The sequence below is a fragment of the Pelophylax lessonae genome (genome assembly GCF_965119305.1).
Source record: "Pelophylax lessonae genome assembly, chromosome: 1".
NCBI classification, from domain to species: Eukaryota; Metazoa; Chordata; class Amphibia; order Anura; family Ranidae; genus Pelophylax; species Pelophylax lessonae.
This window is the reverse complement of record NC_138768.1, coordinates 665,050,999-665,064,751: the sequence shown is the minus strand read 5'-3', so window position 1 is coordinate 665,064,751 and position 13,753 is coordinate 665,050,999. Positions and strand designations below refer to the sequence as shown.

At 42.9% G+C, this 13,753-nt stretch overlaps 1 protein-coding gene across 2 annotated transcripts in view; it reads right to left on the bottom strand.

Moving 5' to 3' along the window:
• Positions 1-13,753, bottom strand: part of ARHGAP10 (Rho GTPase activating protein 10) — a 704,315-nt gene that overhangs the window by 261,822 nt on the left and 428,740 nt on the right. For both annotated transcript variants that reach the window (XM_082261305.1, XM_082261306.1), the window contains one exon: positions 5,836-5,923. In XM_082261305.1, coding sequence (XP_082117431.1) covers positions 5,836-5,923 — 88 coding nt within the window. The remainder of the gene's footprint in view (positions 1-5,835; positions 5,924-13,753) is intronic.

Below are 13,753 nucleotides of genomic sequence, written 5' to 3'. Positions count from 1 at the left end.
TGTAAGACTCTAAATAATGTCATCCAGGGTAGCCCCAAACAGGTGATCGTCTTGAAAGGGTAAATCAGTCCGTGAATTTTTTTTTTTTTTAAATCTGGTCCGCAGACCAACACTTAAGCCACAACACACGCCTAAGCGCCACTGCCGAAACAGATAGCTTTGAAATCAAGGGAGCCGCATCCAAAGGGGCATCACAGACAAATTGCAGCCCCTGGTCCAATTGGTCCTCCAACTCAGCAAAGGCAGAGGAAATCTGCTCACCCCCAGATCACAGCACAAAAAAGTTTAGCCCACTCAGTGTTTGCGACAGGGCAATGGTGAGGACCGGCCTCAGCGCTGAACCAGCAATAGTGAACATATTGAAGGCCACAGACTCCACTTTTCTGTCAGCTAGATGCCTAAAGGCCGGGGATTCCTCTACCAGAATGATGGTTGCCTTGTTCAACCTGGAGACAGGAGAGTCCACCACTGGTGAGACAGTCCACTTCTTAAGGAGTGACTCTTCACATGGGTACCTCACCACAAAGCGTTTAGGAACCACAAAAGGGACATTTTGGATACTCCCAATCTTTATAGACAAATTAAACAAAATAGGAGGGCTAAAGGAACACTTTTGCCGTGCAAGACGGCTTGTGTTTGCCAAAAGGCACGTCCATCTCTGCAGCCACTTCAGCTGCATCCACCATCTTCAAAGTCTCCCGCACAAATGTAATCAGTGCATCAACCAGTGCCTTCTCATGCGCAGCAATAGTTGTGGAGGAATCATCCTCACTATCTGATAGATAAGGGAGCGTGGCAACAAGGTGAGGGCTGGGGACCCTTTCTGCTAGCTCTTCGCCCAAAGGCCACCTCCACCTGGGAAACAAAGGACTCCAAGACCACCGTCCATGGTAAAGGTGGAATCCATTAGCAAAAAAGTGTCTAGCACCTCTAGGGATCTCACCCACTGAAGGCATCGCACCTGTATCACCACAGGGGTACCGAAAGCAGAGCACCTCACAACCTGTAGCACTGGTCTGCACTGGAGATAGCCAGTTTCCACGTGCGGCGTCCGGGGGAAAAGGAAACCCAGGAGTCAACACCAGGGGGAAAAGGAGGAGCCCCCCACAGCCATGATCGCCACCCAGAAGCTCCACTGTCATGGCCTCCGCTCTCAATGCACACCAGACCAACCAAAAATGGCTGCTGGAATACACAAACATGGCTGCCGGTATAGAGACACACACAGGCCCCAAAGTAATGACGCCAACCACAGCAAAATGACAAGGCTCCAAGGGAACCAAAAGGGACCTCTGGAGCCCAGGACACCTACACAACACAAGAGGGGGATCCGGGCACAGGACCACAAGCAACTGACAGCACCCACGCCAGCTGGAAAGTCTGTCCCCCCTGCGGCATGCCTACCCATCCCCCACCAGTACAGGGCTGCACACCATCCCCATCTACCTGCTAACCCCCCCCCCCCCCCGCGCGCTACCCCGGAGGAGGGGGTACGAAGATGACCCACAGGGAACACCAAAACACAGGGGGGGTCTGGAAGGGGGAGGAGGGGAACCCGCAGGTCTGACTGTCCCAGGGAGGGACCCGCTTCTACCTCACACAGCATCCAGTAGGAGAAGGGGGACCTCTTACTCACCATACCACGGAACGAGACAGGCACCACTCCAGTTAGAACCCCTCTCCATCAAATGGGGGGCTGTCGGCCAGGAGGAATGCTGCGACTCAGGCTGAGACCCGGTCGTATGCATGTATCCAGCCCATCGCCCAGCCTTGCAGTTGATTGTAGATCTCACAGGAAAAAAACAGGAGAAAGTGTCAGAATCAAATATCCCAGGAGGGAATTCGGTCCTTATTCCTGACTAGGCAAAAAAAGAAACTGAAGGCCTATAGCAGAGAGGGGGGATGTATCCAGCTAGGACTCCCCATAGGCGTAGCCAAGTCTTTTTGCTGCCTAGTGTCCTACTCCTGTAGGGGGCGATATAACCCCATGATTCTGAATATGGAGGGCTGTGTTTGTCAATGAACAAAAGAGAAAAAATCTTATAAATACCTTTTTTCCCTTTTTTTATAAGTGATCACATTCCCTCTGTTCTTTGCATAAGAGCTGGGGGAGGTGAAGCAACAGTACACCGAGCTTCCCAGTGAATGGTTGTGCAGCAGGGGCGTATCAGGACAAGTCTGATTATAGGAGGAGAGCAGGCTGAGTTCCCAGCATAACTTGAGAACTGACCACGATGTTTTCTCCTGCTTAGTGAAGTCAGTTGTTAATAGGAAAGCAGAGGGACTGGCAGGATCACCAGGGACAAAGAACAGGATACTTTCTCATACAAATACATGGTACAGCAGGCGCATATCAGGAATATAAAATGCTGGGGTAACAAACACTTTAAGCCTAAATGGGCTTATGTGTTTAAATAGTTTAATGTGACCATTGCAAGCACTCCTGGTAGTAATATACTTTTGTCCTAGTTTGACATTTTTGCTAGACAGCTGGGTCTACATGTGTGAAATAGAAAAAAAAAAAAATTATCAGATACAAAAATGCAGGGTATTATATACTCTAATTTCATTTACTTGAAGGAATACTTTTATATTAAAGATTAACAGTTTCCAAACCAACAAACACAGAACAAAGAAACAACAATTTTTGAACTGACCATATTTTGGTTTGTTTCATTTTCAGGTAAGGCCTGGTTCACACAAGTGTCATTTCAGATGTGACTTGAGTAGTCACACAGTAATCGCCCCATGTATGAGACAAATACAGTAAACCCCCCTTATATCGCCGTTCAGTTTTTGCCGTCCCGGTATACTGCATTTTTTTTCTGTAAGACCTGTTAATATTATTTTACTAATTAAATCATTGTTAATTAAATATTTTTGTGTTTTCCATTGCTCTTGCTCTGTCTCTCAGTATCTTGTATGTGTTTAAATTTGTTTCTATTGTTTTAAAAGTGTGTTTAACCTCCTTAGCGGTATTCCAGAGTGTGGCTCGGGGTGGAATTTCACTGCCATTAGCGGTAACCCTGAGCCACACTGGGGGTACCGCCAGGAAGCATCACTGGATCCTGAAAGAGAGGGTACTCACCTTGTCCCGGGATCCTGCGATGTGTCCCTGCAGCATACGGCGGCCCGATCTTCCGCCCGATGCTGTGAGCCCCGGCTTCCGTCTCCTGCAAGCGTCACATCGCTGGGGGGTGGAACCGGCAGCAAATTCAAAAAGTTAAAAACACAAACACACTGATATATTGTAATCCTATTGGATTACATTATTAAAATAAAATAAATAGACCTTAGCTTGCCTCCCCAGTGCTTTCCCCAGTTCCCTTCCTGCATTTTTCCTGCACTTTGTGTCTGGAAACTGCAGAGCGACCATGGCATCGTCAAAAAAGCGCGCTGCCACCTCAAAAGCGGTATATGACCTGCTGGAAAACAGCGACAGCGATACAGAATCGCTTGCAGAATGGAGTGATAGCGATTAGTGGGGAAGTTCGTCATCGGACGCAGAAAGTGATTTCAGCAATAATCCTGCGACTGTGCCCAGCGATGTGCAGACTTGGTGCTCGATTGAATGCGGTACGGAGCACGTAGCGCCCCCATGGTTCCCCTTTACTGGAGCACCTGGTATCAAAGTGGATGTTAAGGATGACAACCCCTTGGCATACCTCCAACTCTTTTTGACCGATGAGGTTATTGAAAAGATTGTTATGGAAACAAATCTGTACCAGGAGCAACAACCTGCTGCGCATCGGCGGTTTTCAAGGAGCAGAATGTGGGAACCAGTGACCAAAGCGGACATCTGGAAGTTTCTGGGCCTAATTATTCTGCAGGGAGTGGTGGGGAAACCCCTGCAGAAGTGGTATTGGACCACCAACAAATTACTGGCCACTCCTTTTTTTTGGCACGGTCATGTCGGAATACAAATTTTCACTCATGAAATATTTGCACTTTGCAAATAATGATGAATTTGATGAAACTTCTCATCCAGCTCCAAAACTCAAAAAGATTTGGGACGTTTATCAAATTATTCTAAAAAATTTCCAGCAGTCCTATGTACCAGTTAGAGACATTTGTATCAACGAAAGTCTAATTGCCTACAAAGGAAGACTCAGCTGGATACAGTATATAGCGTCAAAGAGAGCACGCTTTCCCATAAAATCATTCATGCTATGTGAATCCAGCACTGGTTACATAAGGAATTCGGTCCTATACACTGGGAAAGGAACCAAATTCAACCAACGATTCAGCAGTTATGGAATGGCAACCGCTTCAGGTCTTACGTTGATTAAGCCATTGCTGAATCAGGGGTACTGTGTAACCACAGACAATTTTTATACGTCTCCAGAACTCTATGAGTTCCTTCTTCAAAACAAGACGGATGCATATGGGACCGTTAGAGCTAACCGGTGTGACATGCCGCCAACCTTGGTCAATAAAAAGCTCAAGGCAGGAGAAATAGTTGCCTGGCAGAAAGGCAAAATGATGGCATTGAGATGGCGCGACAAAAAAGATGTGTACCATTCACAACACCTCTACTCTCATGGTACACACAAAAGGTGGAAAAGACGTAATGAAACCACAACTGGTGATGGATTACAATAACACCATGGGAGGGAGACTTTTTATCCGGCAATGCGGAAACAAAAAAAATATTACAAAAAAATCTTCAGGCATCTTCTTGAACAATGTTTGTGGAACGCATTCATTCTACTAAAAAAAAAAAAAAAAAAAGAGCGACAGGCCTGTGGTTCATGTGGACTTTGTAAAGGTGCTGAACTGATATTTCTCAGGCACCAAACACCAACGCCTGTAAATAGATCTGGACGTCGTGCTGCTGGTGTTGTGAACCCCGAACGCCTAACTGGTCATCACTTTATGGACTACATTCCACCAACAGAAAAGAAGCCTGCACCCACAAGGATGTGTGTGGTTTGCTGCTCTAAACGTGACCACTGGAAGCAAAATTAGTAAAGAAACGCAGTACTATTGCCTGATTGTGACGTTGGACTTTGTGCTGTACCCGGTTTTAAAATTTTCCATACCCGGGACATTTACTGAAGCAAAATGACTACTAATATTGCATCCTTGTTTGGCCCAAAAAAATGTCAGTGTTTTTGATTATGTTATTTTCTATAATTTATTGAATAAATGGTATTATTATTATTATTATATTATTATTTGTTATTATTTATAGTTATTTATTATATTATAATTTATGGTTTTGGGTTTCAAACGTTATCATACCCGAGATGTTATAAAGAAGAACGCACAGTAGAAAAAAAATCATATGTAAATAGTTGGTTTGAGCTGCTCATTCTTAAGAATTACATGCAAAATAATGGTACCGCTTTCAGCACCTAAAATCTGAAATAATCATACCGCCAGGGAGGTTAAAGATCTTAAAATGCTTTAAAAGTACAGTGAAAGTTATAAAAACATGCCTACAGTGTATTTAAATTGGGTCTTTCTATTTTGCATTTTTTTGCGGGTCCAAAATGTAACCCCCACGATGGAGGGGGGTTTACTGTATAGTAGTAATGGGGAACCTTCCTTTAGGTGCAAGACTGGTGTAAACTATTTTGAAAACTAACGAGTCAGTGTTTTTGTTCGGGAGTGAAAGGCCACTGGATTACCATGGGTTCATTGTGCATGTTTGGCTAGTTAGGGTTCTACGGGAGGTCATATTTACACAGGTAAGCCAATTATAAAACACAGAATGAGTCTGAATCAAAATCTAAAATTCTAATTCCCTGCAAATTTCTTGGTTTCATTAATACACACTGGTTAGGTGGCAGTATTATAACATAAGGAAATAGTTATAACTTTTAAACTAACCTTAAATACAGCTTCAAAGCACTTGTGACGGTCTTGACTTCCCACTCTCCAGCTGCACTTAGGTCAACATCGCATCCAGCTTTCACATCTCCAAAAGAAGATATCAAGAATATACAGGAATATGGTCTTAAAACATTAAAAAGCAAGGGTATACTTTTCTGAAATACTGCAGTAAGTTTAAAGTGTTACTTAACAATTACCCTATATTCACCATATCTGGTATCCCACAGTAGACGGAACATGGAAATGCAATTATGTAGGTTCATCAATAATGCTATATTTGCATCTGCCCACCGGTAGTCCACATAAACATATACAGTATATACCCAATTCAGTAAATTGTAAATTTATTGAAAAATTATAACAAAAATTCAACGCCATCTTGGGATTGATTTACTAAAACTGGAGCGTGCAAAATCTGGTGCAGCTGTTCATAGAAATCAATCAGCTACCAGTTTTTTTTGTAAAAGCTTAACTGAACAAGTTGAAGTTAGGGCCGGTTCACACTGGTGCAATGCAATATGGTTTGCACCGCATTGCTGTGCAGATCACATGCAATGTTTGTGCAATGCAAATTCAGCCATACAGTTTGTATACACACCAGACTTCAATTATCTTTAATATCTCCAATTTGCATTGCATTCGAAACAAACTCGTGTACGACCCTTTTTTTTTTGTCTGCATCAGAATCGGATTGCATGGCTGTTCAAACCCATGCGATCTAATTCCTGTCCTATTTCACAGTTCGAACTGCATTCTGCGAACCGATTTAGGGGTGTCATTAACTTTATATTGACACCTGCAGCGCTTCGCAGAGCACAGTGTGAACTGCTTTTGATTCTGATGCAGTGCGGAATCGGCAGCGAATTTGCTGTAAATTCGCACCACATCCAGTGTGAACCGGCCCAAAAAAGCTGATTGGCTACCATGCACAGCTCCAGATTTTGCACTCTCCAGTTTTAGTATATCAACCCCATAGTAGAAAAACCCTTTAGCCAAAGAAAAAAAACAAACAAACAAAAAGACAGCATGCATGTGATAAAATGTTAGTTGAGGGAGTAGAACCCCCATCAGGGTGTTAATATGTGGGCTATATTCCATATAGGACCTTTGTGAGAGAAATTATATCTTTGTTCCTGTATCAAAGTGATACAATCCATTTGGAGGGAAAGTTTATCTTTCATATATACAGCATTGCAGAGTGGTCCATAAGGAGACTTTCACTTGTAGTAGGTGATAAACATAAAGAAATCTGCTACTGGAGACTATACACACAGGACTTCAATAATCTTTAATAGCTCCAAGATTTTATCCAATTATTTGGCATTTTAAAGGATCCATAATAGTATAAATATTAGATCAAAATTGAAGAAATAAGGAACATTAAAGGGGACTTTGAAAATGTGCCCATGATTAGTATGTTACATAGGTTTAACTTTGATATTATTCATTTTTAGGTTAGCTGATTATGTAGCTTAGAAAGTCTAATCTGAGCCAGACAATCAGCTGATTCTCATTTTGGGGGAGATAGAAGTCATTGTAAGGCTGGAACACTCACTGCAATGTATACACCATCACATGACGCACACTGCACTGTATACACCAACACGTGACACACACTGCGCTGTATATACCAACACATGACACACACTGCACTGTATACACCAACATGTGATACACACTGCGCTGTAAACACCAACACATGACACACACTGCACTGTATACACCAACACGTGACACACTGCGCTGTATACACCAACACATGACACACACTGCACTGTATACACCAACACATGACACACACTGCACTGTATACACCAACACATGACACACACACTGCACTGTATACACCATCACGTGACACACACACTGCACTGTATACACAAACACAAAAACGTTGGATCATGTGGAGTTCTCTGCTAGTAATGCAATAACACTACAATGTTGGATCATGTGGAGTTCTATGCTTGTCATTTGTTACAAGAACACTACAATGTTGGATCATGGGGAGTTCTCTGCTTGTCATGCGTTGCACTCACACGACAATGTTGGGTCATGTGGAGTTCTCTGCTTGTCATATGTTCTCTGCTTGTCATGCGTTGCAATAACACATAAGAATGTTTTTACATCATGAATTAGGAAGTACAATGCATCCTTATTGATGAGAGAACACTCGGTGGGAACCTATGATCAGCTCCTCCCATCATGTATACACCCACTGGCTACACAAAAACGGTCCCCCTCCCTGGAAGTGATGTCACTAGTTTTCAGTAACCACACCCACTTGTTGCTCTTAAACTCAGAAGGAGGAGGAATTTAAGTCATGTGACAGCACTGAATACTGCAAAATAAAGGTAGAAAGACTGATTTTTTTTTACATTTTGAGACATAAGGCTCCGCTTACATTAATGATTGCAAAGGAAAATTTAGGTTTTATTTCCACTTTAACCGCTTGCCGACTGTCGCAAGTAGATATACTGTGGCGGTCAGCGCCGGCCAGGCAAAGTGACGTATATATACGTCACTAGCCTGTGACCGGTTTGTGAGCCAATAGCGGGCGAGCGCACGCCCGACCCGGCTCGTTCACGGAGGAGTCCGCGCGTGTGACCGGCGGACCCGATGTCCGCCGGTCACACTACGATCGTCGGTAGAAAGGCGGGCCGCCTGTCATTCTCCCCTGTGTAAAAATGGAGATCAGACGGTTCTACTATGTAGAACCGTTGATCTCTGTTTTTACAATAGTAGACCTGTCCCACTACAGTTAGAAGCACGCCCCTAGGACACACTTAACCCCTCCCTTTCCAATACAGTTAACCCCTTCCCTGCCAGTGTCATTTTTACAGCAACAGTGCATATGTATTGCACTGATTACTGCAGTAATGTCACTGGTAACCCCAAAAGTGTCAAAAATGTCAGTCAAGGGATCGATCTGTCCGCCGCAATGTCGCAGTTCCGCAAAAAAAAATTGCAGATCGCCGCCATTACTCGTTAAAAAAAAAAAAACACCATAAATGACAAAAATCTTTCCCTTTGTTAGTAAACGCGATAACTTTTGCGCAAACCAATCAAAATACGCTTTTTGCGATTTTTTTTTACCAAACATACGTAGCATAAAACAAATTGGCCGAAAATGTTAAAAAATTTTGATTTTTACAATTTTTTTGGGGGAATTTCATATAAAAAAAATGTGAAAAATATTCTTATTTTTGCAAAATTCACGCTCTTTTTTTGTTTATAGCGCATGATTAAAAAATCGCATAGGTGATCAAATACCACAAAAAGAAAGCTCTGTTTGTGGGGGAAAAAAGGACGTGAAATTTGTTTAGGTACAGCGTCGCACGACTGCGCAATTGTCCGTTAAAGTCACGCAGTAAAAAAATCGCATAAAAAACCCTGGTCGGAATGGGGGTAAAATCTTCCGGGGCTTAAGTGGTTAATTACTCGAGTTTACATACACTTTACTGGGTTCGGTTATATGATACTGTAATAAGCATGTAGTAGGCAGCTTGTATTAAACAGCACAATTTTAGGCAATTAGCAGGGAGGGCAGTACTTCTCTTCTCTGACAACTGACTGCAAGCAGGATCTTCTACAATAAAGTAGAACTACTTGCCTGCTCGCAGTCTTCCATAGAATATGAACTAAGCTGTGCATGCGCAGCTCATCTTACCATGCAAGCACGATCCCTGTGTGCCAGGATGACTGACTCCTCTGTGTGAAAAAGTTACATCAACCCACACCAAAGAGAGATGCACAAAGACTGGCATGCGGGGAAAAGATGCTGGAGCCAGCGAGGTACCAGGACTGTAGAGAAGAGGTAACTATAGCGCTTTAAGTTCCACTTTAACTCCCAGAATCTACAGCTACCTTTAGGCAAAAAAATCTAATTTTGTAATTTTCCTGCTTAATCAGCTGAAATTCGTTCTGTGGGTAGCCCTGTCAGCCCCATCTGTCTCTACAAAAGTAAATTTTTCAACTGACTTTTGTAAAAGGAGTCAGAAGTAAAATTCTCAGCCAAACAGCACCTATAACCAGTTAGATGCAGGCACTGTTTGGGTATTCTCACAACTGTGGGAATGCAATAGCCCGCAATGTTGTCTCATATCTCTTAGTGTCCCTGAATACTATGATTATCTTACTTGTGGCTGGTTCTCTTTAAATACCATGCAATGTAGATCAACAAACAGTATTTCAAGCCAGTAGGCAGTTATCCCGAGGACATGTGTAATTGGTGTAACAGGGGAAAAATATATGACACCCTAACAAGAGAATAAAGTACAATGTACACACAGGAGATTTTTTTTTGCAAATTGGTCATTGTTAGTTTACACAGAAATAATATCTGCTAGACAGGTAAAAGCAAGTCACTGTCCTCTTTCAACATTTCCATGTTATACGGCACAGCCTACAGTGTGGAAGCTTTATCAATTATTTACCTGCCACATTATAGAGCAAGTGCCTGCCACACAGAGGAAGAAGTGGAAGGAATATTTACTAAATCAGTGTCTTCTTGTCTTAACTTGTACTCTATTTATGACCCCTCAACATTCAAATAAAAAAGTACATGTTCTCAAAAAGGGAAAGAAGAAATTCAGCCGATATTAAAGCCATAGTCAATGCTATCCTATCCAGTTTAAAATTTGTGGTGCTTGCTATATGAGATTTTAGATCTTGCTTGGCTTTAAATTTATTTCAAATTGCTAAAGCCACTGATGTTTTTTTTTTTTGGGACAAAATCATTAGAAAGGGTTTTTCTATTTTTTTTTTTTTAACCTGTGTAAAATTGTCTTCAACAGAAGCTGCCCTTTCTGGGTTTCTGGGCAACATTCTGGTTTCGGGGCAATAAAGCCAAACCTTTGATACCTAAAATTATTTCAGGATTCTGAGAATCAGATTCCATCTGAGACTTCTCTAAAGAGGGTTGTTCTTTGTGAGATTTCCTTTTAGAGATGATATTTTACTGAGCAGTACATGGCACTTTTTTTTTTTGCTTTAGTATTAGTTTCTGCTTCTACAGGCTAATGCAATGCTGTGGCAGACAAGTGTAATCCCCAAGTACGAGAAATGCTACACAGAAGAGGACACGCTGGTGGGGCAATGGGCAGCTACACAAACATCCCATTAATGTCTAAAGTAGATGGTAATCCTAATTGAATAATATTTAGTTTGGTAAAGCACTGTCTATTAAACAAAACAATTGTGATACGGTTGAAAGAGCCACTTGTCTCCATCAAAAGCCTGTGACAGGCTAAGTCCCATTCTGGGATAAAACTAACCTGAGAGATACAAGGACCATTTCAGTATTTGGTATCTAGTGTGCATGGGTTGTTAATTATCCTTTTTTTTTTATTCTTTTTTGTATTTTTCACAATATACCCTTTTGCCTCAATCATTTCCTTCTGTGTTATATACATTAACCATTTCAATGTGTTCTTTACTTTTTCCTTGCTGTTCGTTTTTATACAGCCCGTGGGTGTTTGCTTTTGCCCCATATATCTGCTCACTGAAGCATCAGTTGTCAGCGTTATCCAATTTCTCAGAGGATACAAGTAGGGGAGGTGTGGCATTCATCCCAGGAGAGATTGGTCAAACCCACATGCGTGTTCCATGAAGGATGGGGTGACTTCCTTATGTGCACTCCAGGCTCTTTACATCCACGTCCACTTTCCGAGCGTCATTCTAATAGACAGCAAGGAACAACCAACAGACATGGCCACAGTGGTGCGGTCTTAGTCTTGCAACCCACATGGCAGGTCAGTTAAAGGGGGGGATTCCTTAGGATCCCTTATGAAGTCTCTCTGTAGCTCAATAGTAGATATTCAATGATTCAATCACTATACGATTATTGTTATCTGGCCAATTCACATTTGTTTCTTTATACCATCATGAACCAATGGTCCTTCGTGCGGTCTTGGCTTTTTTTACCTTATTTTTGGCATCAGTCCATTGCAGTATCCAAGGGATTATGTGCCCAGGTATAGTTTCACCCCATTCACGGGGACGGGAGGGGAGGAGCTATACAGCATTTGATTGTACGTGGAGATTACTTAAAGGTAAGCAGCCAAGCAAGCATGTTAGCCCTGAGGAAGAGGGTATATCCCTTGAAACATGTTCACTCTTGCTTGTATATTCACATCTTTTGAGAATATATTTATCCACTAACTTAAATACATGGTGTTTGTAACAATGAACTGGGCTGGAGTGTCCTTATATTTGTTTCACTTCTTACCAAACCCTCTTTTCCCACGCTATCCCCCCCCCCCCCAATTTGTGCTGACAGTCTTTTTCCCCTTACCTGGTGAAGCCAACAATACTTAAGTACCCCATCCATGTCTCTTGCTGCCGCAGTTTCCGGTACAGAGGACAGCTAATCCAGCACTCTTCTCTAAGTTCAACAGTCCCCCACTGCGCCCACCCACCCCCAGCGATGACATCAGTCCTCTTCTCTCTCCTGAAAGAACCCAGCCAGCGGCCATCTCATAGAAGTGTCTATGTCACTGCCTGTGTGACCCAAAGAAGAACTCCAAGCAGAAAGTATACGGACTCAGAATTGAGGTGTAACAAGAACACGTAAGGCAAGTAAAAAGGGGCATTCTTTTTTTTTTTGTTTTTAAACCACTTGCTGACTGCCCTACAGTAGTTTTACTGCTACAGGTTGGCAGCTCTGCGCCAGATCATACTTTTTAAATCAGAGTATAGCATCAAGTCAATTAGACTCCTGGGATATTGATCTGGTCAGTTAAGTAGCAGAGGGGGTTGTAAATCAGTTTTAGCTACTTGGTGTTAACGAAATTAACAACAGGTGTGCACTAGATGGGCAACAATGAGATGACCTTACAAGAGCAGACAACTGACATTTTTTTTTCTAATGATCATTTCTGACTGTTTGTCACTAGCTTTGCATTTGGCTAGGGTCAGTGTCACTACTGGTAGCATGAGGTGATACCTGGACCTTATAGAGGTTGCACAGGCAGTCCAACTCCTCCAGGATGGTACATCAATAAATGCAATTTCCAGAAGGTTTGCTGTGTCTCCCAGCACATTCTCAAGAGCATGTAGAAGATTCCAGGAGACAGGAAGTTACTCTAGGAGAGCTGGACAGGGCCGTAGAAGGTCCTTAACTCATCAGCAGGATCGGTATCTACTCCGTTGTACAAGGAGGAACAGGATGAGCACTGCCAGAGCCTTACAAAATGACATCCAGCAGAGCACTGTGTGAATGTATCTGACCAAACAATCAGAAAAAGACTTCATGAGGGTGGCCTGAGGGCCCGTCTTTCTCTAGTGTACCCTGAGTGCTATGAATCCACAGCTCTGTGGCCTGATAGTAGTGGTGTGTGTGGCATGGGTTAAAAGCATTGTAACCACACCCATGAGGGAGGAGTTCTCCAAGGCCCCACAGATGAGGCTTGGGCCTTTTTTTGCTATATAAACTGGTGAGTTTAACATGGCACAGTGGCTCTGAGGAAGAGGCGAAGCCTCGAAACGCTTTAGCCGTCATCCGTTAAGGACAGTGGACATTCACATGGACTACTCCTGATATTCTGATTTGATATGCTGGTTTATATCATTGTTTGTGAGTAGTCATTTTTACGTTTCATTAATAAAGCCTATATTGAGGATAAGGTGGGCCCTTTCTTTGTTCTTTGTTGTCAATATTTTGTGTGGTCACCATTATTTTCCAGCACTGCTTTACACCCTCTTGGGCATGAAGTTCACCAGAGCTTCATAGGTTGCCACTGGAGTCCTCTTCCAGTCCTCCATGATGACAACACAAAACTGGTGGAATGATAGAGACCTTGCGCTCCTCCACCTTTCATTTGAGGATATCCCATAGATGCTCAATAGGGTGAACTGTAGCTCCCCAGTGCCGGCAGCACTCATGCAGCCCCAGACCATGAAACTCCCACCACCATGC